Genomic DNA, 23,733 nt, shown 5'->3' with positions numbered 1-23,733 from the left:
AAACCACTGAGCCTAGGGCTTGCCAATCAGAAGGTTGGCGGTTCGAATCCCTGCGACGGGATGAGCTCCAGTTGCTCGGTCCCTGCTCCTGCCCACCTAGCAGTTCGAAAGCACGTCAAAGTGCAAGTAGATAAATAGGTACCGCTCCAGCGGGAAGGTAAATGGCGTTTCCGTGCGCTGCTCTGGTTCACCAGAAGCGGCTTAGTCATGCTGGCCACATGACCCGGAAGCTGTACACCGGCTCCCTCAACCAGTAAAGCGAGATGAGCGCCACAACCCTAGAGTCGCCTGCGACTGGACCTAACAGTCAGGGGTCCCTTTATCTTTACCTTTTAACTAGTAGAAGTGGTCTGATTTTACTATAGTAGTAATATGTTGTTGTTTTTTAACATATTGGTGTTAAAATATTTCTATCAACAACTAATGCAATTTTCAAACAAGTTTGCTTTGTTTTTCTTTTTTCAGCAGGATTTTTTTACTAACTTAGTATCAACTGGCTTAGCCACACATTCATATGAATAAACCTTAAGATGCACCAGACATGCATTTTGATGTACTGGTGTACTGAAATTTATTTCAATTAATACTAAATAAGCAAGATTTATCTGAACACGGAATATAGAATTTATAATTCAAATTTATGGATTATATTGTTTGAAGATTGGCGTTCGTTTTTCCATTAAGCAAGAAATGCTATCAAATTTTAAAGGAAATTATTTTTGATTCCCTTCCATCACGATAGCTTTGATAATATCAAATGTGGTTTGGAACAAAAAAACTAACTGCTGATGTACACTACTAAGTGCATGTATATTTCTTCCTAGACTTCATGAATGTTTACTATCAGATCCGTTCCAGCCAGTTGGATCGTTCCATCAAAGGACTGAAGGAGCATTTCCGGAAAAATAGCTCTTCCTCGGGGGTCCCATATTCCCCTGCCATTCAGAACAAGAGGAAGGACACACCAACTAAAAAGCCCATCAAAAGACCAGGTTAGTCCGAAGTGTTACATGCCAGTTCCTTGGATTTGTTCTGGAAGCTCCAGGCTTAATAGTCTTGCTTTTTAATCAGTCTGTTCATCTGATGGAGTTCTCTTTGTCTTGTGATGTTTGGTTTTTCATTAGGTATTTTCTAGATGTTTCCATTTTGGTTGGATGCCTACATAAATTTCCAGGTTGCTGTGAAGAGCCCCTTAAATAAAAGCTGCATTGTGTTCTTTTCTTTCTTTTTTTAATGAAATGTTTATAAGGAAAGTGATGTACAGTGGTGCCTCGCAAGACGAAAATAATCCGTTCCGCGAGTCTCTTCGTCTAGCGGTTTTTTCGTCTTGCGAAGCAACCCTATTAGCGGCTTAGCGGATTAGTGCTATTAGCGGTTTAGCGGCTTAGCGGCTAAAAGGCTATCAGCGGCTTAGCGGCTATTAAAGGCTTAGCGGTTTAGCGGCTAAAAGGCTATTAGCGGCTTAGCGGCTTAGAAAAGGGGGGGAGCGAAAAACATCGCAAGACTCGCAAGACGTTTCCGTCTTGCGAAGCAAGCCCATAGGGAAAATCGTCTTGCGAAGCGCATCGAAAAACGGAAAACCCTTTCGTCTAGCGGGTTTTTTGTCTTGTGAGGCATTCGTCTTGCGGGGCACCACTGTATGGAGGACCCAACATTCCCTGGGCCACTTCCAAGACTTTGAGATGCCCATCATATTTCACTGGCCCCAATAGACATGCTTGCAGATACAGCAAGCATTTTAACACACTCTATGAATCTAGACGGAAGATCTGTGAATCTAGACAGAAGGTTTTTGTACTGTGTTCCTTGAACCATCAGTCTCAGCAAGAGTGCCCAGGTGTCATTGGGGGCAGGTGGGCTCTGCTATTGTCATTAGTATGAAAAAGCTAGAGTCTGTTATAATTCCTCCATTGTCACAGGCCGTGCTAGCTGAAGAAAATTGCTTTTTTGCCAAATATTCATGCACATATTTCTCAAGTGTAGATGCTAGAGTGATTTCCTTCATGGAACTCCCCACTGCCCACTGTTGGTGATGTGGAACCTCAATAAAATTGCAAAATAAAAATCCCTTTGCTGAACTTTCACCCACAGCAAGTACTGTGTGGAGCAAAGGGCTTTATTTTTAAGGGTTCCTTGATTATAGCAGTTGCTGTAAGTATCTTGCTACTTGCTATTTGACCGCTCTAGGCTGTTGGCCTTTACATCATGGGCATAGCCAAGGGGGGTGGCAAGGGGGGCAGCTGCCCACCTAGATCAAATAAAACAATAGAAATACTTAATTAACTGACCAGTCACGTCGGTTCTCCCCAACAAAGTCCTGCCCCCCCCCTAACAAAAATCCTGACTACGCCCATGCTTTCCATACAAGTGTAGAGTATAGCTGTTTTATTGATTAAAAATGATAACTATCTGAAAGAGAAAACAATGTTTAAGGAGGTAGGTATTTTATACCAGCTTCATCTTCTGTTTATCCAGATCAATTCAAAGCATTGCATAGTGTGTCTGGGGGGGAAAGATAATAATATTACTGGATGAAACTAAGAATTATAAATGTTCTCCCAATCTATAGAAATAATAGATAAGTAGGAGATTTGTAGAACAGTCAGAGATTGAGTTATGAGGCATTACAATAGCATGTTATAATTGTTCTATGTCTTTGTTTTTGTTTTTATAATCCTTATGTGAATGACAGTCCTCATCCCAGGTAAAGTGTGTGTTCTGTGTGTCTCTTCTGCAGCTTGACAGACCTTAACTAAACATCTATGTGCTAAGATGCCATTGCAGACCTATTACTAGTGCTAGCAAAGTCTGTGCTTGGGTTTTTTCAAGGGGATATTTGCCTATGGGGGGCATATTTACAATGCCCTGGAGTTCTTCCTGAAAGCTGACTGTGCTAAGAGAGAAGCTGAGGAGGTTTGGGGTCAGATTTTTAAATTAAAGCCAGGTCCACTGTTCATGTGTACATGTACATTGACTAAACTATCAGACATTTTACCTCTCAGTAAGATGTAAGCAAATGTTAATTTACTGAGTGCAAGATATCACTTTCCACCAATGATGTTTTTGTTTTCCCAACCCTGAGACTAAAACTGCTGTTTTGTCTGACACATACCACTTTATCTGGTATGTAAGGCAGTAGATGCAGTGAAGTCATCCTTGTCTGACTGCCTTTGATATTTTCAAACCAGTGGATTGGTACAGTTGTGTGAAGTGTAGGGACAATTCAGTGGACCACACGAGACTAATTAACATCCTTAAATAATTTTGTCATGTGTGCTACCCATTTGCCTACAGCACCTATAATGCCAAACTGAACGAAACACGTATTTCTGACATGCTGGATGTGCTCGGTCTGCTAGCTTTCTCAGTTGGTGATCAACTAGAAACCTGGAAAATGATCAATCCCAACTAACAGTGTGTGTTTGAAACAGACCTGCAGAGAAGCAAATCTTAAAACATAATGACAGATAATTGTGCTATATAATTATTTGGCAGATACTGAATCACTCAGTTTTATTTCCCAAAACTATTCAGCTTTCAAGGGCAGCTCTTCACGTGACATTCTAATGTCTCTGTCAAAATTGTCGCTCTTGGTTTCTTTTGTCGGAATGTAATCATCCCTTATTTTGTCTCTTATCAGTCTTGAATGATGGGCAAAGAAGCAACTGTTCCATTTTCTGTGCTGCTGCTTGAAAAAATCATGTTCACTCCACCACCCCCAGCCAATGTTTAGTTTCTAGTTAGTGTTCCATGGCTCTAATGGAAGGGTATCTCTGTACTACATGCCTATTTTAATCCCATACATTGAATGAGTTAAAACCTTGCCCCTCCCTCCTGAAAAAAGAGAAAAGTCTCATGGAGCAGGTATCATGAGCTGGGAGAATATGTGCTACGAAAGTGTTATATTCATGGATGTAAATGATAGAGCCCCACCAAAGTGTAACTGAACTTGAGGAGAGTTTGTCTTCTCAATATATGGATGTCAACCCTTTTATGCTGTTGCTCCCCGCCACCCGCCCCAATATCTCTACATCATTCCAGACAAAATCTTACAGTATTCAAGGCTAGTTTGTAATGCAAAGAAATTACAAGGTGGCATGCTCAGTGATTCCTTGGGACTTCTTAAATGGATCACTAATTTATCGACTTAGAAGAGATGCCATCATGATGTTTAGACATATTTTTGCTTCATAACAAAGCTGATAGTTTGGTCCTAAGCAAAGTGAGGGGTGGGTTTCTGCTGTGGAGTGACTTTTAATAAAAGTCTTTGAGGCCATTGCACTAACAGAATTATTTATGTTGAAAAGATGTCTCTTCATGGGAAAAGGACCTAAAGTTCCCTCACCACCTGGCTACAAGTAACCTAGATGTATCCAAGTCCATGCTCCCCCCACACAAGAACCACTGGGTTACTGACTTCCCGAATGCTTGCAAGGAGATAATGCTTTGAGGACAGCTGTGTAAGCTTAGAAGTAACAGCCTGTTTCTCCTCTCTCTGGTTGATCACTGCCTGTACCTTGAATGTGATGCCTTCATTAGTAACCGCCATGCTGTCCCACTTGGTTCAAAAGTGCCTAATCGGGAGAAATAAACCTAGAACAAAAGCAGTTGGTTTCCAATAGAATCCATCAAGGCCTAATTAGGATGCTAAGTACTCTGTTCTTCAGTAGCACTGATTTAATACCCAGAAGCACTTGGTGTGTCTGGAGGTAAATATGGCTAATTGTTCTTATGCAAATCAGAGGAAGACAGTGAGCCAAGGTCCCTTATCTGTAGAGAGTCTGGAAGACTTAACTTTGTAGTTTTGCATAGGGAATAGCTTATACTGATGCTTGCTGAATACATAGTAGCTAGAGTCATATTTACATTCCCAACAAAAATAAGAGTGCTAATTTCAATTATGCACCAGCTCTTCAGAGCCTAGTGATGCTTTGCATAATCAGTGGTAAGGCTCAAAAAATGTAGCATGGGTAACCTAATTCTAGGAATTCAGGAAGCATGGGTCAATTGCACAGTTCAAAAAGCTTAAGAATGGCTTCATACTTTTGCAGGGAAAAGGGATTTTTAAAGTTCAATATTTATTAAATTTACACCCCACTTTTCCTCCCACAGGAGCCCCGGGTGGCCTGTGCCTCATTTAGCAATACTTGCTGACTGCTAGCATTGCTTTCAGACACAAGGCATGTAAAAATTAGGCATGTGCACACCAGTTTATGATCTTGTACTGCTCCACTTTAATAATACAGAATTTGAGCAAAATTTAAAATTTGTTGTTCTTTGCGAGCACTTGGAAGTTAACTTGATCTGGCTTTCTTAATGCAATGATTGGTCTCATGATTTATTGCAAGAGCATTACCTTAATTGGAACTGTCCCTTGTAAATGAAGTTCAGTGTTTACAGCATTGTTGCAAGTTTGCTAATATAGAGTGTCTGTGATGATTGCAAGCCATTTGTGGTTTTCTAAAATGTTTTAAAAAATACTCTATAGGTTTAGTCAATAAACCTCAGCGCAGATTCTGCAGTATTAATGTTCTTGCTGTTAACCAGAGTTTTAAATATCTGGCAGGTGGAGAACAGCTTACTGTACCTTCTGCCCTGCTGTCGTTATCCTACCATATGATGGCATTTGATAAATAATGCAACTATAATATTGTCACAATGACAACTTTTGAGGAGAGATTTCTGCTGCCTTAGTTCTTTCCCTGAATACAATTCCACACATTCAAAGCTAAACTTGCCTTCTTTGATGTATACTGCATTTGTATGCCCACAAAGTTTTAGGCAAATTGTTAAGTCAAATATTCTCTTGTTTCAGAAAAGTGCATTCCATTGATACAAGGTGTGCTTAGCACAAATAGAAATGTAAAGGCTTGCAGCAGTGGCAAGGCTACTTCTTTCACCATTATTTCGTTACAGCACATAAAGTGCAATTGTACCATGATATCTGCTCTAAGTGGGGTACCCAGTATTTGCAGTATTTTTAATCAGCGATAGGGCATATAATATCGCATCTCCATGAGATTATGGGTGCTGGGGTTGGCTTGTTTGTGTGTGCATTGTAAGCAAAAGTGAAAGGTCTTCTCAGTGATGTATGACATAGTTTATCCATTTTTACCATCATTGGAAAGGTTATAAAGCACTTTATACCTTTCCAGATTTGTTTCTTCTGCGTCTGTGTCTAGAGTGTTGTTTGTCTGATGTTGAAAGCATTGCTTGCACTCTGGGTGTATATGTACCAGGGAGGGCGGGGGTTATGCCTATGTGCGCTCTTGATTCTGTTGGTATGTTTTGTTGCATGTTCACTAATACATTCTCATGTAAAACTGAGGTTTGTTTGTGGACTGACATTTTAACGCTTTCTCTTGTGCTTTTTTCAGTGTTTCTTAGTTGCAGCATCCTGCTTCAGCTACAGTTTAATGCTTTCTTCATTTTTTTGTTTTACAAAAACGTTCAATTTTTGTGATGTATTTCATTTGCATTTATTCAGAAGTAGAGTCCTAGGGGCTGGGGAGGGGCACAGCTTGACTTTTTGTCCTTTCATTTTGCAGCTAGGCAAGGGGGCTGGAGCAGGTCTGAGCTGGGCTGTTAGCTTCTGCCTTCTATTTTCTACAGCTCTCATGGATGCTTACCCTGTTCTGTAAAGACTTAGCTTTCTCTTTACTTTACCTTTTTTGTCTGTCAATGGTGAGAATGCTCAGAATAACACACAATCTGTAACTACTTTTGTGGCAAGGCCGTGGGTATGCCTTATGTGGCCATTGGGGGCAGGCATTCCCTGTGGAATGTGGTACCTGCTGTGAAGCCTTGGGGTTCTTGGCTGTCATTTGTGACTTACATTTGTGCTGCTTCTGCTAGACTGGTAGGGGATTGGGAAAGAATTTCCAGGATTCAGGATATGGTGGTCTCTAGCACAGAGTCACGTGCCTCTCTGTGCATCTCCCTAGCAATTATCCTCAATGTTCTTCCCTCATTTCATAATAGCAGAAAAATATCCGAAATCTTCTGCTCCCACATGCAGTATTGGAAACTGTGTGAATTGATTTGGTTTGACTTCAGACATTAAGTGCAATGTGGTTGATGCAAACAAAAAACAAAACAAAAGACAAAACAAAACCACAATATTTTTGTGTGGCATGGTCTTTCTTGTTTGTAAATGGTAGCCTTGTGGGAAAATGGCAGACCATGCTTGTGCTTACAGACCTCAGGGGAGGTGCTCTAACCTGATGCAATCCAACTGATGCAAGCAGTTGCTGCTCACATTATTATTATTATTAAATAATATTTAAGAGCAGCAGCAATCTGTTATTAGTTTTAAAATTCTTAATGTCCTGTTTCTCAAGATTCATAGTAGCTGACAAGGTAATAAAAACAATAAAGCCATCACAAAGATTAATAAAAACAGAACAGATAGGAAAAGACTACGAATTAACAGAAACAGCAGGAAATGAGGATTAACCCTCAACAGAGCAACAGAGTCCTCAGCTTTCCTGAAAAGCCACATATAGATGGGATAGTGATTTAAAATTAAAGAAGGGACAAGGCTATCTTCCACAGTTTAGGTCCTGACCCTTGTATACACCTGCTTAACCTTAGCTGGTTGGGAAACTCAAGCAGGACCTCTGGCTATGAGAGTGCACAGGGCTCTGCGTGGAACTCACACTGCAAAGAAATGGTCCTCCTCTTGTGGTGCTCATGCAGCATCTGTAATAAGTGAAGCCATTTAGGGCTTTCTCCACTAGTACTGGCACCTTGAATTGGGTCTGGTGGCACACAGTCCCATCAGGCTGCCCAACTTGCCAGCCTAGCAGCTGCATTCTTCACTAACTGCAGCTTCTGGACCATTTTCAAGGCAAGCGCCATATAGAGTTCTTCAGTCTCCCTAAGGGGATTGGTGGCAGTATTAAAGGGCACATAACTGGGCATTCCTGAGTCTGTGTATGTGTATATGCAGAGCATTCTCACTGCTGGCCAGCACTGCCATGCTAGGTTTGGTTGGCAAGGCACTGGTGGAGGGTTGCTTTGTGTTTTGTTTCTCTCTCATTCATTTCCAAGGTCTCTTTGTCTCTCCTCTCTTGTGGCTCTGGTGACAGGCACGATCCGTAAGGCTCAGAATCTTCTGAAACAGTATTCTCAGCAATGTCTAGATGGGAAAAAGGGGGCCTCTAACCTCATTCCTATGGAAGGTAATCGCTTCTCTCACTTTTCACTCTTGAAGGGGGGCGTCTAACTTGGGTATTGGCCTTTCTTCCGCCTTCAAGGCTTCTGTTAGTCTTTAGCCCCACTGCCCTATACAATGAGGTTGGCTCAATAAATATCCTGGCTTCTTTGGGACACAAAAACTGCACAAAGAGCAAAGAGACCAATACAAAAAGATAGGGCAGCAGGTAACTCTTTGCAATGCGCTAAGGAGTTGCAGGCCACATAAATTTAGAGAGGTCCAATCTGTGATGCAGTTTGACTGGCTAACAGAAGTTCTGTTGTAGCTTGGTGTGACCTTTTCTCTCCATGATCTATCCTTGTTCACTTCATCTGGAAAGGTAGCAGCCCTTTCAACCTTGATCAAATTGGAATCGTTAATTCAAAGTACAATGCCTTGCTGTCTCTAAATGAATTTTAGGGACTACATTTAGAAACAAAGGCAGAATAACGGTGGCACTTGCTTTTAACTATGAACCATGCATTATGCCATATTCTTGATCATGTTTGAAACTGCTACTACTGCTATGGTATTGGAAAAGGGGGCCGTAGACCGGGTTGCCAGGAAAACACTTGTAAATGTCTGAGACAAGCAAATAAAACCTGAAGAGACAAGCACTGTGATGGCCTGGATAAACCACTCCTTCTGTTAATGCCCGCTGACATCTCGCTAGGTCATGAGCATGATTTACGAGTTAAACACCTTTCCGACACCCTGAGTGACAAGCATGGGCCAGCTGCTGGTAAGTACCATATTAAAACTTAAGCTGGCTAATTTAATACTTTTATTTTTAGTGTTTCTTGAGGTATTCTCTTAGGACAGTTCCAGGTGAATTTCCTCTCCCACCCCAAATCGGAGTATCTGACTTTTTCAAGCTGCACCGGATTGTGCTGATCTCTGCCAGTCTGAAAGACAACATGGGCACAAGAAGGGTTGACATGGATGGATCCGTCCAAAAGAATGGCCGCAGCACAAAGCTCCTATACTAGCTGGGACCTCTTTCCTTTAGCACTCTTCTCCACAATCCCCGAATACAGTTTAATCTTATAGTGCTAAGCCACTCATATGAGAGATGACTGTCTGGGCTGTTCTTTTCCATTTATTCAAGATTTCAGTTCAGTAGAACTCGTCCCTGGTATTTTTACGCATAATTATCTTTGCTGTGCAAGTTCTCCAAACATCCATCTTCAGCTGAATGGTGGGTGGGTGGGTGTATCTCCTCAGTGGACATAAAACTGAGCAGATTATATGATGTCAGAGTGCCAGTAGCAAGATACAAGAAGAAATGGAATAAAATAACATCATCTTGGCTAATGTCTTCAAAACCCCTATTTTAATAGTATTTGCGAGCATTTCTTTTTAAACCTGAGTTGCAACTTTCCTCAGAATTGTAGAATACCTTCACATGCTCTGGTGATAGGTGTGTGTAATGGCAAAATAGATATGTCAGCTTCTCCCCACATCATAGCAGACATCATGGCACAAGGGTTTTGTAATATATTGGATACCTATTCCATTATTCAGGACAGAAGAATTGGCTTCTGGGGGTAGATCTTGTAGAAATAATGGGGGAAAGAAGCCAATAGGAAAAGCCAGTAGCATCACGGGGAGAGGCATTGTTCCAAGAAGAGAGACGTGGAATATGTTCCTGGCCCACCAAGGGCATTATTCTGCTATTTTTGGCATCAAGAACTTATTGACATCATTTGTTCATTTAAAAGCATTTTTGTCTCACTCTCAGCTGAAAGACAGATTATTCTAGCATCTTGGAGGTATACTGATGTCTTGTGGCATTAGAATTTTTTAAAGGCATTACCCTAGTTTTATCAGCTAAAGTATTTTTTTTTTTATGTTCCTGTACTTTGTTGGGCATAAATGTTTTAGGAATGGAATGTGCTACTAAATCAAGGCAAGCCCTTCCTTTTGTATCAATGATGCTGTCGCAAATAGGATAGATCCTTTGTAGGATGGAATTCTTTAGGAGAAATTCTGTTTCACAAAGGCACATGTCAATCAACACTAGAGTCTGTTGTACAAATTTAAGCTGCTTTTAAGGTGTGAGTGAATGTGTGGAATCATTCACATTTGAGCTCCCCTTAAATGCTTGTGCTTAGCTGCTTAAAACATTGTATCCTGTCAAGAAGAACATGAAATATTCACCTCCCACCCCTAGATGCACCCTGTGGGCTGGCATGTAACAAAATTTGGGTTATTTGTATAGTTTGAAGTAATTGGTGCTAGACACAAACTGCTCCACTACAAATGAAAATATATGCTAATATTATCAGATTGCCACAGGAAACTGACATCTTCTACGCTTGTGCAATCCCTACAGGGAGAGATGACATGTTGGACATGGAGATTGATGCTTACATCCACTGTGTTAGCGCCTTCATCAAACTGGCCCAAAGCGAGTATCAGCTACTGACGGAAATCATCCCAGAACACCACCAGAAGAAGACATTTGACTCCCTCATCCAGGTCTCCTTGAAACTTAACATGGTTCCTTCCTTTCGCTCTTGTGGAAAAAGCCCATTTCTCTAATTCACCCAGGATTTGTTTTGCTGTAGGAGTCTTTAGACAACCTGATGATAGAGGGGGACAACATTGTCTCTGCAGCCCGAAAGGCCATCATACGTCATGATTACTCAGCTGTGCTGACTATCTTCCCCATCCTAAGGCACTTGAAGCAGACGAAGCCAGAATTTGATCAGGTTTTGCAGGTAACTGCCTATCAGTAAAACTCACTACAGTATTGCAAAGCAAGGTCATGTACAATCGGGATGCAGGATCCAGTTATTCATAGCAGGATCAGGACTCCAGACAGGATTTTGTAACAGTTGAGAACTGTGGTAGGGTGAAGGCCAATTCACAACACAGATGTCTCTTCTCCTTTGGGAATTGCACTAGCTGCCTTTATGCAGCCCAGGACCCAAATATTTAAAGGAACACATCTCCCAATTTATGGTAGCCCATGCTGTGTGATGCCTTGTGAATCCACCTATGGATGAGGTACATTCAGTAATGGCACAAAACAGGGCCCTATTTGCTGTAGCTCCCCCTGACTGTGAAACTCACATTGGAATTTCAACTGTCCCCCTCATTGGTGACGTTCTGATGCCAGCTTAAGGAGTTTTATTCATGCATGCATTTGAGAGATAGTCAGAAGTGTGGGCCACATAGACAGATATTAGACTTTTGTGGAGTTAATTAGGTTTTCTGCTGCATGTATTGCTTTTAACAATGCTTTTAGAAATTTTATTGTATTTTATGTGTTTTATGGGAATGTGTGTTGTACACCCTTCTGGGGTCTGGCTAGATGAAGAATGACTATAAATAAAAATAATAAGTATATAAAATTTCTAGAAACCAAGTGAAAGAGAAGTAGCTGGGACTGAAGCACAAATGTCCATTTAAGACTAGCAGGCTTGTTCCCTCTTTCAAGAGCCAGAAGAGCCATAACTCTGCAGTAGAGCATCTCCTTTGCAGGCAGAAGGGCCCATGTTCAATCCCTAGCCTCTACAGGTATGGTAGGGAAAGACTCCTGCCTGAAACCCTGGAGAGCGGATGCCAATCAGTGCAGACTATCCTGAACTAGATTGGCCAACAGTCTGACTTGGTAGAAGGCAGATTCCTATGTTCCGATGAACGCACACAAAGCCTGGCAGTGTGTTGCGCAGGGAAGCTTGAGTTTTACCTGCTGCTAACAAAGCTTGTGATTGTTTTCTTAGCACCAGCAGAATTGTGAGTGATACGCTCTGTGTTCAGTAGATGATAGTAGCTGCCACACACACACACACACACACACACACACACACACAGTTGTCTCATGTGCTGTGCTGGATATTTCAGGGCACTGCAGCCAGCACTAAGAACAAACTGCCCAGCCTCATAACCTCAATGGAAACCACAGGAGCCAAGGCTCTGGAAGATTTCGCAGACAACATCAAGGTAATGGCTGCCTTTCTGCTGTTTATCTATTTAGTAATCCACAGTAGTGCAGGAGATCCATGCAAATGTTCCATTAATTATGTTTAGGTGTACTGTAAAATCTTGGAAGTTATAATGGGAGGAGAAGGGGGAAAGCGACTTCCCTTCCTGGAATTTAAAATGTGCATTTATAACTAACTTGATTTTGATGTAGTCTCTTTAACAGGCAGCATTGACAATCAAATGAGGGGAGTCCACATAAAGTTTTGTAAATGTTCACAGATCTTTTAGCAGAGAGAGGGAGAGAGAAGTGGTTATGGAGGGATCAAATATAATGACAGTGGCGTCTGCTTAAAATCTAATTTTGTCCACGCATCTTTTTTACAGTGACCAGTAGATGGTGCCCTTGACCCGTAGGGCTGTAGAAGTAGTTAGGTGGTTCAGGAAATATAACTGCATAATAACAAGAATGGGGTAGTTCTATGGAGTGCACATTTTTATCTATCTTATCAAATATTCTTTGGGTTTTTTTCCTCCCTAGAACAATCCAGACAAGGAGTACAACATGCCAAAAGATGGGACAGTTCATGAACTCACCAGCAATGTATGTGAAGCAATTCAGAATGTCCCTTGGTAAAACCAGCTCCGTGACTTCATCCTTGTTTTCTGTTTTTCTTTGTTGCATAAGGGTAATATTCTTGTTGAACCAGGAGAAATGGCATGTTTTAAACCTGGGCTTCCATAACTGACAGTGTCTGGGGTTAAAGGAAATTGTTTGATATTAGGCTGAGCTCATCCGTGTGATGCCCATAGTGGCATCTTTCAGACCTTCCCCTGACATCTACAAAAGCTTGGAGCCCCTGCCCACTGACTCCTTTGTCATGATCTTCCTGAGATAATGTGTGCTCAAACCTTGGAGCACTTTTCAGGCACAGAAAGGGTGTGCATTACAGTCTGGCAGGCAATTTGGAGCCTCGCAATTGGGTGACCTGGTATAAATGGTAGATGCCTTACACTCTGCCCTTGCCAGCTCATCAGAGGAGTGCCTTCGGCTTGCTGTGCTTCAGACTCCAGATTCCAGCTTCAAAAATAAAATGTCCTTGAGATCTCTGGGCTGGCTGATGCATCCTATGAGTGGCCAGTGTCAGCCACAACTCTCACCTATTACCACCAGGTCTCATCTTCAAGCAATGACCTCCCTCTCCCTTTGCTTGCAACCTCCATGATCTTTGAAATTAATTACCATAGGTTATGCATTCTTCCAGGATAATTATAGGCATAATTATAGATAATTATAGTTTTCATAAGAATGCCTTCCTGTTTCTTTTTCTTCACAAAGTGGAGAATAACAAATTGATTTTTTTAAAAACACACGTATTCCTTCTTTTTACAGGCCATTCTCTTCCTGCAGCAGTTGCTGGATTTTCAGGAAACTGCAGGTGCCATGCTAGCATCCCAAGGTACTCACACACAGCTCCCTGGATACAAGAAACAACTTCCTTGCACTAATAAAGTCATTTCCTTTGCTTGCCTTGCAGTCAAACCTCCTTAACAAGGGTACAGTTTACGCTTCACCTCATCGCCCATCTAGCTTTATCTGGCACAGCAAAAAAACAAAAACAACCCGCAGCCATCTAAGAAGTTATAAGAGATTCTAAGAGAGAGGCCTCTGGTTTTTCACATTAGTTTGTTAGTCTGCTGCTAGTTCTATAATCCTTGAAGAGTGAATTTTGAGATAGCCTTTCATCTCCTAAGATAGGTAGCTTTCAGTGAGAATCATGTTAGAATATTGTTATCGCCACATGAACAAGTTGTTAACTGGTTTTGTGGCTAAGTCATAATACAGTAATATGGAATAGTCATATGTTTCTGGGTCAGTTTCTATTAGTGGAAGACAATGTAAACTTTTGAAATTCAGAGAATTGTTGCTTTTGGCAGAATTAGAAGCTAAGACCCTGGTTTTTAATATGTGTACTTAAGATGTTACATCTGAAACCCAGGGTATATAAAACTGTAGTTGACAATAATTTAGCAAGATATGATTTTGCCTCAGCATTATGCAATGTTTATGTTGCTAGGCATATATAGGTTATGCAGTGGTGTATCACTATAAGTCAATTAAATCTCCTCTATGGTTGTTTTTGTTTGAAAAAGAGGTGAGGCCATTTTAAAGATTATAACGTTTAAAGGGGACACCAGTTTGTCCAGTGAGCTCCGTGCTAAGGAGGTTTAACTAAGCAAACTGCACCTTGCATGTGCTGTCCATCATCTGTCCTTTAACAGGTGCCTGTATAATATTCAAAACAGGATCCATTTCTGTGGCTGACTCACCAAAATCCCTTCCGCGTGCTCCTTTGCCTGCTTAAATTGGTAATGGGCAAAGACAGTTGTGGAGCCAACTCTTTCATGGGCCAAAGGAGTGGCAGTTTATTACCAGTAGAGATAGCTGCAATTCCTTTTTGTGTCTTTTGATGAGGAAAACATAACAGTGACTGAAATTATAGCAGCTGCCCAAGCAGTAAACAGCTTTGGACATGTAAAGGGGTTTTTTAAAGTCTAATGGTTAGCAGAATGTGTCTCTGCTAACCTGGCCAATTATTAGGTTTGGGGCTTAATTGCAAGATTTCTTTTGCAGGGTCTGATTGCTTATATTGTCATTGATGTCAAGCAAAATATAGTAGATAAAGAGCTGGGGATTTTGTTGCTAATTTGAGACCCATTCAAAGGCTAACCTTGACTGCACAAATCTATGTAAAAGAGCCACAGTCACCTTCATTTTTCAAGGAAGTTTAAACAGTTTCATGAGTGGGTGCCTGTGATCTCAAGTAGTTGCTTCTTTGGGCCACCTCTTCAGGATTCAGAATGCATATTTATCTTGTGTTTTGAGTCCTGTCAGGTAAGGGAAAGGGGCAGATAAATGATTTGCAGGGAAACCATTATGCACACACCCCCGGCAAAAAAAACCACCCTTATGGATCTAATTACAGTTATTCAGCTTCTCTCATCAAAGAAAAGGAGTTAGGGGACAAGAGCTGTACTATAATGGCAGGTTCAGGCATAATTATAAACAGTGGCTTATTATTACTTGCATGAGCCTTTGGTTCATGCACTTACTGCTTTCCTCCTCTGGCGCAGTCACAACTAGAAGACTGGGAGCTTTCTGTGCCAATTTCAATTAATCACAGTCTAGTATTGTATTCAAACCCTAAGCTGTAGATTATCTTAACAATGGTTAGTTAAAACAAACCAGCTTCATAAATTATGATCTGAAGTTGGCATGTTTCAGCTAATCAGAGTTAAAGCTAATCACTGTTTGTCTGCAATTAGTTTGAAATGGAAGCAAACTTCTAAACTCTTCTTCCTAGCTATGCCAGGCATGAGGAGGAGCACACAACCCAGAGGCTTGCTGCAGCTCATTCCTGTAACAATAAGACATCCTTTTTTATTGCACCCAAATAAGGTGATAGATAACAACCCCTTCCCCAAATGATTAGCATTTTCCCCACAGACTTGGGTGCGATTTTCAATTAACCTTTTATTAGTATGCAGGTTGTGGCATTCTTCACCTGTAAAGACATGTAGTGAATCTAGGTTGCAAGCCTATGCGTGCTTGTTTGAGAGCAAGCCCTTCTGAAACAGTGAGGCTGAAATGAGACCAGGGAGATGTAGGTTCAAATCCCCGCTGAGCCATGAAGCACACTAGATAACCTGGGAATTGTGTAGGGAAAGGAAGCAGAAGCCACTATCTGTGCCTACTAAAACCCAACAGAGGCCTTCCTTGCTTCCTTTTTGAGTCTACAGCTGCTGTTGACACATTATTGTGATTGCAGTTTTTGAAAAATCTATGCCCATCAAGGCTGGAAACCCCTGTTTTCAATGGAAGCTGAGATTTTTTGGGAAGTCAGAAGCCCTTCTGCATGGTGCGCTGAATATAAGCAGCCTTGGCTATAAGTGGCCTCCTTAGAAGGAATGGCATATAAGCCGCCTACTAGAAACAGAGGTTTCCTCAGTTTCCTGTCACATCCATGCTCTAAAAAGGAGTGGCTCCTGCCTGCTGAACCCATGTAATGCTCTGTGTTGGTATCTTCTGCTTGGTTCTTGAAAGTATGGTTGTCTCTAACGTGTCTTTTTGCACTTTGCATTTCTTCCTTTCTCTTTTTTTCTTCCTATCCTTTTTATCTCTACTCTGCCTTAAATTTTATAGTTCTTGGGGACACATACAATATTCCTTTAGATCCCAGAGGTAAGCAGCAGGTGGTACTTGTACTACCCACATGCATACATAATACTACCTCTCTTTTTTGCGCCTGGTTACATATTTCTGCTTGTCTTTAATTGTACCCGATAAAAAACATGTCTTGTTTCATTTATCAGAAAATGTCAGAATGCAGAGGTGGTTCTCCACCCCACCCCAAAAAAGCTTATAACTTGTATGTGGATGCAGCAGCTCATTTTCAAGGAGGCTCAATGTCTGTAAAGTGGTAAATAGCTCTCTGTGGTTCTTGATGGTGGTAACAGACCACTCGCTTTTGATCTAAGGAGTGTGTCTATAACTCTAATAGGCAAGCTATGAAAACACACATACACACTGATGCCCCAACAGCTAGTAGGGATGCGGGTGGTGCTGTGGTCTAAACCATTGAGCCTCTTCGGCTTGCCAATCGGGAGGTCGGCGGTTCGAATTCCTGCGACAGAGTGAGCTGCTGTTGCTCTGTCCCAGCTCCTGTCAACCAAGCAGTTCGAAAGCATGCCAGTGCAAGTAGATAAATAGGTACCACTGTGGCAGGAAGGTAAACAACATTTCTGTGCGCTCTGGTTTATGTCATGGTGTTCTGTTGTGCCAGAAGCGGTTTAGTCGTGCTGGCCACATGACCTGAAAAGCTGTCTGTGGACAAACGCTGGCTCCCTCAGCCTGAAAGCGAGATGAGCGCTGCAACCCCATAGTTGCCTTTGACTGGACTTAACCATCCAGGGGTCCTTTACCTTTACCTTTTTCCTGCCCCAACAGCTGTTTTTTCTTAAGACAATCAACTCCAGGAGACTGGGATTTGAAGCTGGAAAGCCCATTTTACTCCAAACTGAATGACACCCCCCATTGTTTTGCTTCTCATTATGTTCCTTCCCTTGCAAACACACAGCTGGGACAACATGAGATGGGAAAAGGGAGCAGCTAGGCAGGGGAAAGTAGCAATGGGAGAATGGTGACCGGGGAAAGGGTTAATTACCCTTCCTGTATTTCTCTCTTCAATAACCTCCTTCAAGCTATTTTTGAACTGGCAATTAAGACTTTGTTACAGTGGTACCTCGGGTTAAGTACTTAATTCGTTCCAGAGATCCGTTCTTAACCTGAAACTGTTCTTAACCTGAAGCACCACTTTAGCTAATGGGGCCTCCGGCTGCTGCAGCAGCACGATTTCTGTTCTCATCCTGAAGCAAAGTTCTTAAACCGAGGTATGATTTCTGGGTTAGCGGAGTCTGTAACCTGAAGCGTATGTAACCTGAAGCGTATGTAACCCGAGGTACCACTGTATATATATTTGCATACAACACACAGGTTCAGTTTCCACATAGCAGTAACCCAAATCATGGCTTAGTGTGAACATGCAGCTTCCCAGAGAGGAGAGGAGGTTGTAGCCTCTGCATTCCTCTCCTGGTCCTGCTGCTGCCATACTCTCTGGGGGAATCAACATGAAGTGAAGGTAAAATCCAGGCATGGTCAAGGTAAGCCTCTTGGAGGAAAGGTCCCTGTTTCCCTCCCCCAGGAGCAGGTAACACACAGTGTACCTGCCCTTGTGCAGCAGTAAGCAAACAGGGCCTGTGAAGGGGCACTTCACCTGTTGCCAACTTCTCCCTTGAGAAATAGCAGCATAAGATGTTAGGCAATATCAGGTGAGCCACTTCAGCTGGAAGAACATGTTCTACATAGAATGAGCCCTTGTAGGCCACATCACTAGCACCTGCCTATAAGCCAGCTAATAAGTACAAAGCCTGGGAGTTGCTTGCAGGCCAAAGACTTGCATGAGTGCAGTGAAACAGGCTCAGCCCTAGACCCACCATTGGCAAAACTCTTGTCCCCTTCTTCTGTTGGCCTTGGAACATCACCAAGAAGTCATATGTGGTTTCGGTATCAATTGGATCTGCCAGTATGAAAAGTTCACATACACTTCAAATACAGTTGAGCCAGCTGACAGCTTCTCATCAAGCTTAACACAGTTTCAGAAACAAGTACAGCACTGCTTAAAAGTAAGTTGGTCATATTCACAACAATCCCACAGAATATACACTGCTAAGGTTCCAATGAAAATCATGTTTGCGTTCATACAAGCAAAACCTTTTGATAACCTGCCTTGTTTATATAACAGAAAGCTTGGCTATTTCCTTCTAACCTATAAAGTGTCACCTGAATCTTGCTGAAGTCAAACAATTGCTTGCATTAATATGAAATGTTAGCATAGTTTTTGTGGTTTACCAAAACAATGTTTTGTTTTTATCCTAAAGAGAATATCTGAGACAAACAGATTTTCTGGGGGGTGGGAATGTTTATAACCAGTATCTTTTCTCTGTAACGGCGTTCACTATATCTGAACTTAATAAGATTATGGTAAAGTAATTCATAAGGTTGTATAAGCCTAAGGGGACAAAGGTTCGGACTGAATGTAGCTCTATTCTCCATTGCATAAAATGAGCAGGGGTAAATTTAGACCAGCCTTCCCAGCCTTGTGCCTTCAGATGTTTTGGACTAGCACCCCCAGTCAGCATGGCTGGGGGTTTGGGGATTTGTAGTCCAAAACCATCTGGAAGGTACTAGGTTAGAGTGAAACTGAACTAGTCTAGAGTTGAAGCAAAGCTGCTGTTTCCATCTCATAGTACACCCAAGATTAAAGTTTTAGCTGAATTTATAGAAGTAGAACGTTGCTTGAGTAGGAGACAAAGTATATATAAAGAAATATACTAATTGATTTAATGTTTGCTGCCTTTCAGAGACCAGCTCTTCAGCCAGTAGCTACAGTTCTGAATTCAGTAGACGGCTGCTCAGCACCTACATCTGTAAGTAACTCTTCACCACTTTGCTACCTTCTTCCTTCTCACAGCCTCCAAACTATGGCTATCATTGGCCCATTTGAATTCAAAACGTGGTGCTGAGTCCTGGCAATCCCTACATTCAGCTGAGGCTGAGACTGATGCCAACGAGTTGTGCAGGAAGGATTCACCCCTCCCCCTTTACCTGCAGCCATGATGGGCTGCAATTGCTGCTCCGGACAAAACAGTAAGCAGTCTATGAAACGTAGATTAGTTCCCTGTTTCAAGGAAAATGAAATATAAAATATGGCATTTTAAAAATGTGTTATGTTTTTTGTTAATTAAGGCTGCATTCAAACTGTTGCACCTTTCTGTAGATATCTTACAGGTTTATGTAGGTTCCAGTATTTGTCGTTGGTGTATTAAGAGTGCACCTTTATAACACATTGCCAAGCAAGTGGGTACATTGTGATAAATAGCAAGGGCACTGCTGCAATCTTGCACAACAAATACGATTTAAAAACAAACAAATCTTGGACTTTTTTTCTGTAAGAAAAATTATGAGAATGATGGCAGTGGATAGTTCAGCATAATAAACATCCTATAAACTGTGTGCAAATTTTGTATATATATATATTTAAAAAAGGATTAGGATGACTGCTAAATATATACTTCATCTGCAAGTGGCCCCAGTGTTGGTTATCTCATGCTGGATGCCAGGATCTTCAAAGAAGCATCTTCACTGAGACTTTGTGTTATATAGATTGGTTAGAATTTAGCCAGCCAGCTAAGTGGCATAGGTAATCTACTTAAGATCTTTACAGTGGTCTTCTTGTCTCCTACTCATGCATCCTTTCTGTTAAGGCAAAGTGCTGGGCAACTTGCAACTAAACCTTCTCAGTAAATCCAAGGTTTATGAGGAATCTTTAAGTGCCATTTTCCTGCTTAACAACTACAATTACATCCTGAAGTCCCTTGAAAAGTAAGTACTTGGATATTGTTTATGTGCGTGCTGGAAGACTGGAATTTCTGCCACTATAATTGAATTTGTGCTTATGAGGTTCTTTTGTTAACTCTCTGGCAGAGCACATTTTGTACTCCAGTTTTTCTGCTTCACTCATGCTTTGCTCCCCTTCAGAAAGGGCCCTTTGATGTCTGTTATTCCTACTGTAAGCAATGTCTTGCACAAAGGAATGGAAAATAAAAGCAGCCAAAGGGGCTGTGATTGCATGAGGCTCTTTTATCTTGTCAGCCGAAAGGCTCTTGTTCTGGAGAGCGCTTCCCAATAAGTCCAAGAAATAATTTACTGCTGGTTGCTTTGCATGACTCAAGAGCAGCTACTCAGACAAATAACAATTAATGTAAGCCCTTTGCAGTTTTACATTCCTGCAGATGATCTTGTCCACTACTCAGTACTCAAGCATTTATATATCTAAATATTTCTACCTGGCTATGGATACAATAATACAATTAAGTTGGTAGTTATCCAGATTATGGTGTACCAACAGGTGTCACAAAGCACACTGCCATCAGGGAGGACCATAGTATGTTTGGTCAGACAAACCCTGTTGGCACATAGAAAGTGAGGAATTCCAGTCATTATAGAGGGAAAGAGAAAATTCCAGCTGGTCTGTCCTTGTAATTATGGTGGTGAAATCTTTATAACCACTAGCCTAGCAATCAGCTTTGTCAGAGTATGACAGCGGATGGCACTGTGGTCTAAATCACTGAGCCTCTTGGGCTTGCCGATCGGGAGATTGGCAGTTCAAGTCCGTGCGATGGGGTTAGCTCCCATTGTTCCGTCCCAGCTCCTACCAACCTAGCAGTTCGAAAGCATACCAGTGCAAGTAGATAAATAGGTACCACTACAGCGGGAAGGTAAACTGTGTTTCCATGCTCTCTGGCTTCCATGGTGCTCTGTTGCGCCAGAAGCGATTTAGTCATACTGGCCACATGACCTGGAAAGCTTTTTGCGGACAAACACCATCTCACTCGGCCTGAAAAGCGAGATGAGCGCCGCACCCCATAGTCACCTTTGGCTGGACTTAACCATCCAGGGGTCCTTTACCTTTTTACCTTTGTCAGAGTGCCTAATGTTCCTAAGCTTCAGAGCCTTATATTTCAATTTTTAAATGTGAAAACAACACCTATTAGTTCTACATCCCCAACAGCTGCTTTTCATCCCTAGTGCCTCTCTTACCATGCGCTCCAATAGCGCTTGTTGCTATTGCTTCACTTTCATCTTAAAATTGCAACTGATGGAGGCTACTCCCACCACCCAGACAAGTGCTCCTTTTCCATCTCCCAGCACCACCACCTCTTAGATTGCTTTGATCCCCGGGGTTTGGAGGACGAAGGGTTAAGGTATGTCTGTTGAGAGTCTAGTGCACATGCATGCGTATTCTGGCTTCTTAACTTCTGGTTCTGCTCATTTCCCCAAGACCTGACTAAAAGCTGTAACTTCACAGGCCTGGCCTCCTGTGAAAGGAAGGGCAGTATAGAGATGCGATATATAAATAAATAACAGAAAGCACCCAGAGCTTTCAGGCAAACCTATCCATAAAACACAGCACAGAGAAAGGACCTTAGCAATTTAACATCAGTCTATGGCTATGCTACCCCATCCTGTATCCCATCTTTGCTGCTAGTGCTCTGCAGAAGAATGGGGGGAGGGAAGTGTTTTGGGGTTTGATCCTGAGCAACAGCTGCCTATTATTGAAATGCTGGTTGGAAATGAATGATACAATGCTGGGTTTAATTGGTTTTCAAGATAAGACTTCTCTAATGTGCTTGCCATTGGTGACTATATTTTTCCCCCCTGCTCAGAGCCTTTGCTTTTCTCCCTAACCTGGAGGAGGGGGATAATTATAATTACAATAGTATTATTTGTACCCTGCCTATCTGACTGGGTTGCCCCAGCCACTCTGGGTGGCTTCCAACATATATGAAAACATAACAAAACATCACACATTTAAAAAGTTTCCCTATATAAGGAATTCCTTAGACCTTATACTGTCTTCAGAAAAGCTCAGGAAGCAGTGCATTATCTTGGTGCTTTCCAAGCCTTCCCAAAGTCAGGGCATGATCTGAGAGACTCCATGCCCAGATCTAGGCTTAGAAGAAGGAGGGGAGTCTTTCTGTCCTTGTGCTGAGGCTTGAAATACAGTGAGACGGATTGTTGCTTTCCAGTCATTTATTAGTCACAGAATGTCAGCTATAATCTCAAAGCTTGCGCAGGAAGGAGTGAGTACTTACCCCCAAAGTTGCGCTGAGCCTCTGGTGTGTCTGGAACATCTCCTGAAGCTCAATGTGATGCCGCAGTCAAAACTCCTTCCCCCATGGGGCAGTGATGAACCCACATTTTGGCTAGCTATCAAGGCTAGCCAACATACGTGGGGCCCTGTTTCAACTTAAAACTACAGGTGGACTAAGCAGCTGTTTTGAAAAACTTGAAACTCTATCCTCAGAAAAGTACTGATGCCTTGTGACCTCATTGTTCATGTAGCACTGCTTGTCCTTGTTCTTCCTCCTAGGTCTGAGCTAATCCAGTTGGTGGCTGTGACACAGAAGAATGCGGAAAAATCTTATAGAGAACACATTGAGCAGCAAATCACTGCATACCAGCGCAGGTCAGAAGAATGTGGCTGCTCCTTTCCCATTAGAGTCAGGAGGACCTCAATACTATAAATAGCCTATAATCATTGTCTATGTGAAGAGGCCTTTCAGTAGAACATTATGAAGTTGGAGAAGGCAATTTGTCCTTCTTGGAAATGTTATTCAAGTAAAAATAATTGGCATAGATCGCAGTTCTGACTCAGCAACAAATTTCATTCCCACAGCTTGCATGCAGTAGGGTACATTGCTCTTTCCTGTATTTGCCAAAGGTTAGTTTTGCCGATGAGATAGGAAACCAACATGTGAATGGATGGCACTTAGATATGCTTAATTGAAAAGGTGCTGGGTATCTATACATATCCAGATTGATAAGCAGCTCAGAGGCTGCCTTTCCATATAAAATAGGTATTCAGGAGGTGAGGAGGTGAGCTGAACTGAAAGCTTCATTTTTATAAGGAACAACTTAGGTGTGCTGACATGCTAGTCCTGAGATCCAGACATCAGCTAGTACCACAAGCCTTCCTGTCCCAAGTTGTAGTAGACTTCAAGGAACTGATTTGGCAAAAGCCAGCCTTGATCCTAATACCCCGTCTCTGGCCTTTTAAAATTTATTTTTATATACAGCTTCACACTTCAGCAGAATGTTCCCAAGCTGTCCCTACCTACTCTGTATCTGATATCATATATGATGTGCGGGGCACATAAAGACATGAATCCCTGTTGCAAGAGGGTTTTCCAGGTGCTGTTGATCATTGGTGCCTGCCAACTTCCTGTAGCTTTGCCCGAAGGGTTTGATTTCCCTGGAGGTTTTTAAGCAGAAGTTGGATGGCCATCGGTCATGGATGCTTTAGCTGAGATTCCTACATGGCAGGGGGTTGGACTAAATGACCCTTGGGTCCCTCCCAACTCTTAAGATTCTATGATTTCAGACTGCCAAGGCAAAGCAAAATGCTCCATCTGATGTCATGGTG

At 42.0% G+C, this 23,733-nt stretch overlaps 1 protein-coding gene across 21 annotated transcripts in view; it reads left to right on the top strand.

Annotated features, from left to right (window-relative positions):
• Window positions 1–23,733, top strand: part of EXOC7 (exocyst complex component 7) — a 32,609-nt gene that overhangs the window by 5,683 nt on the left and 3,193 nt on the right. For 2 of the 21 annotated variants that reach the window (XM_028716968.2, XM_028716976.2), the window contains 13 exons: window positions 825–992; window positions 2,693–2,704; window positions 8,091–8,183; window positions 8,871–8,939; window positions 10,533–10,678; window positions 10,768–10,920; window positions 12,050–12,148; window positions 12,669–12,731; window positions 13,521–13,587; window positions 16,332–16,370; window positions 19,109–19,174; window positions 20,012–20,129; window positions 22,681–22,776. In XM_028716968.2, coding sequence (XP_028572801.1) covers window positions 825–992; window positions 2,693–2,704; window positions 8,091–8,183; window positions 8,871–8,939; window positions 10,533–10,678; window positions 10,768–10,920; window positions 12,050–12,148; window positions 12,669–12,731; window positions 13,521–13,587; window positions 16,332–16,370; window positions 19,109–19,174; window positions 20,012–20,129; window positions 22,681–22,776 — 1,189 coding nt within the window. Of the gene's footprint in view, window positions 1–824; window positions 998–2,692; window positions 2,705–8,090; window positions 8,184–8,870; window positions 8,940–10,532; window positions 10,679–10,767; window positions 10,921–12,049; window positions 12,149–12,668; window positions 12,732–13,520; window positions 13,588–16,331; window positions 16,371–19,108; window positions 19,175–20,011; window positions 20,130–22,680; window positions 22,777–23,733 lie in introns of those variants that run through there. The other 19 variants (XM_028716969.2, XM_028716977.2, XM_028716970.2 and 16 more) reach the window with 14 other exon arrangements.

This window comes from Podarcis muralis, chromosome 2 (assembly GCF_964188315.1).
Source record: "Podarcis muralis chromosome 2, rPodMur119.hap1.1, whole genome shotgun sequence".
NCBI classification, from domain to species: domain Eukaryota; kingdom Metazoa; phylum Chordata; class Lepidosauria; order Squamata; family Lacertidae; genus Podarcis; species Podarcis muralis.
The sequence above is the reverse complement of the archived record's forward strand: the minus strand, read 5'-3'. Positions and strand labels throughout refer to the sequence as shown.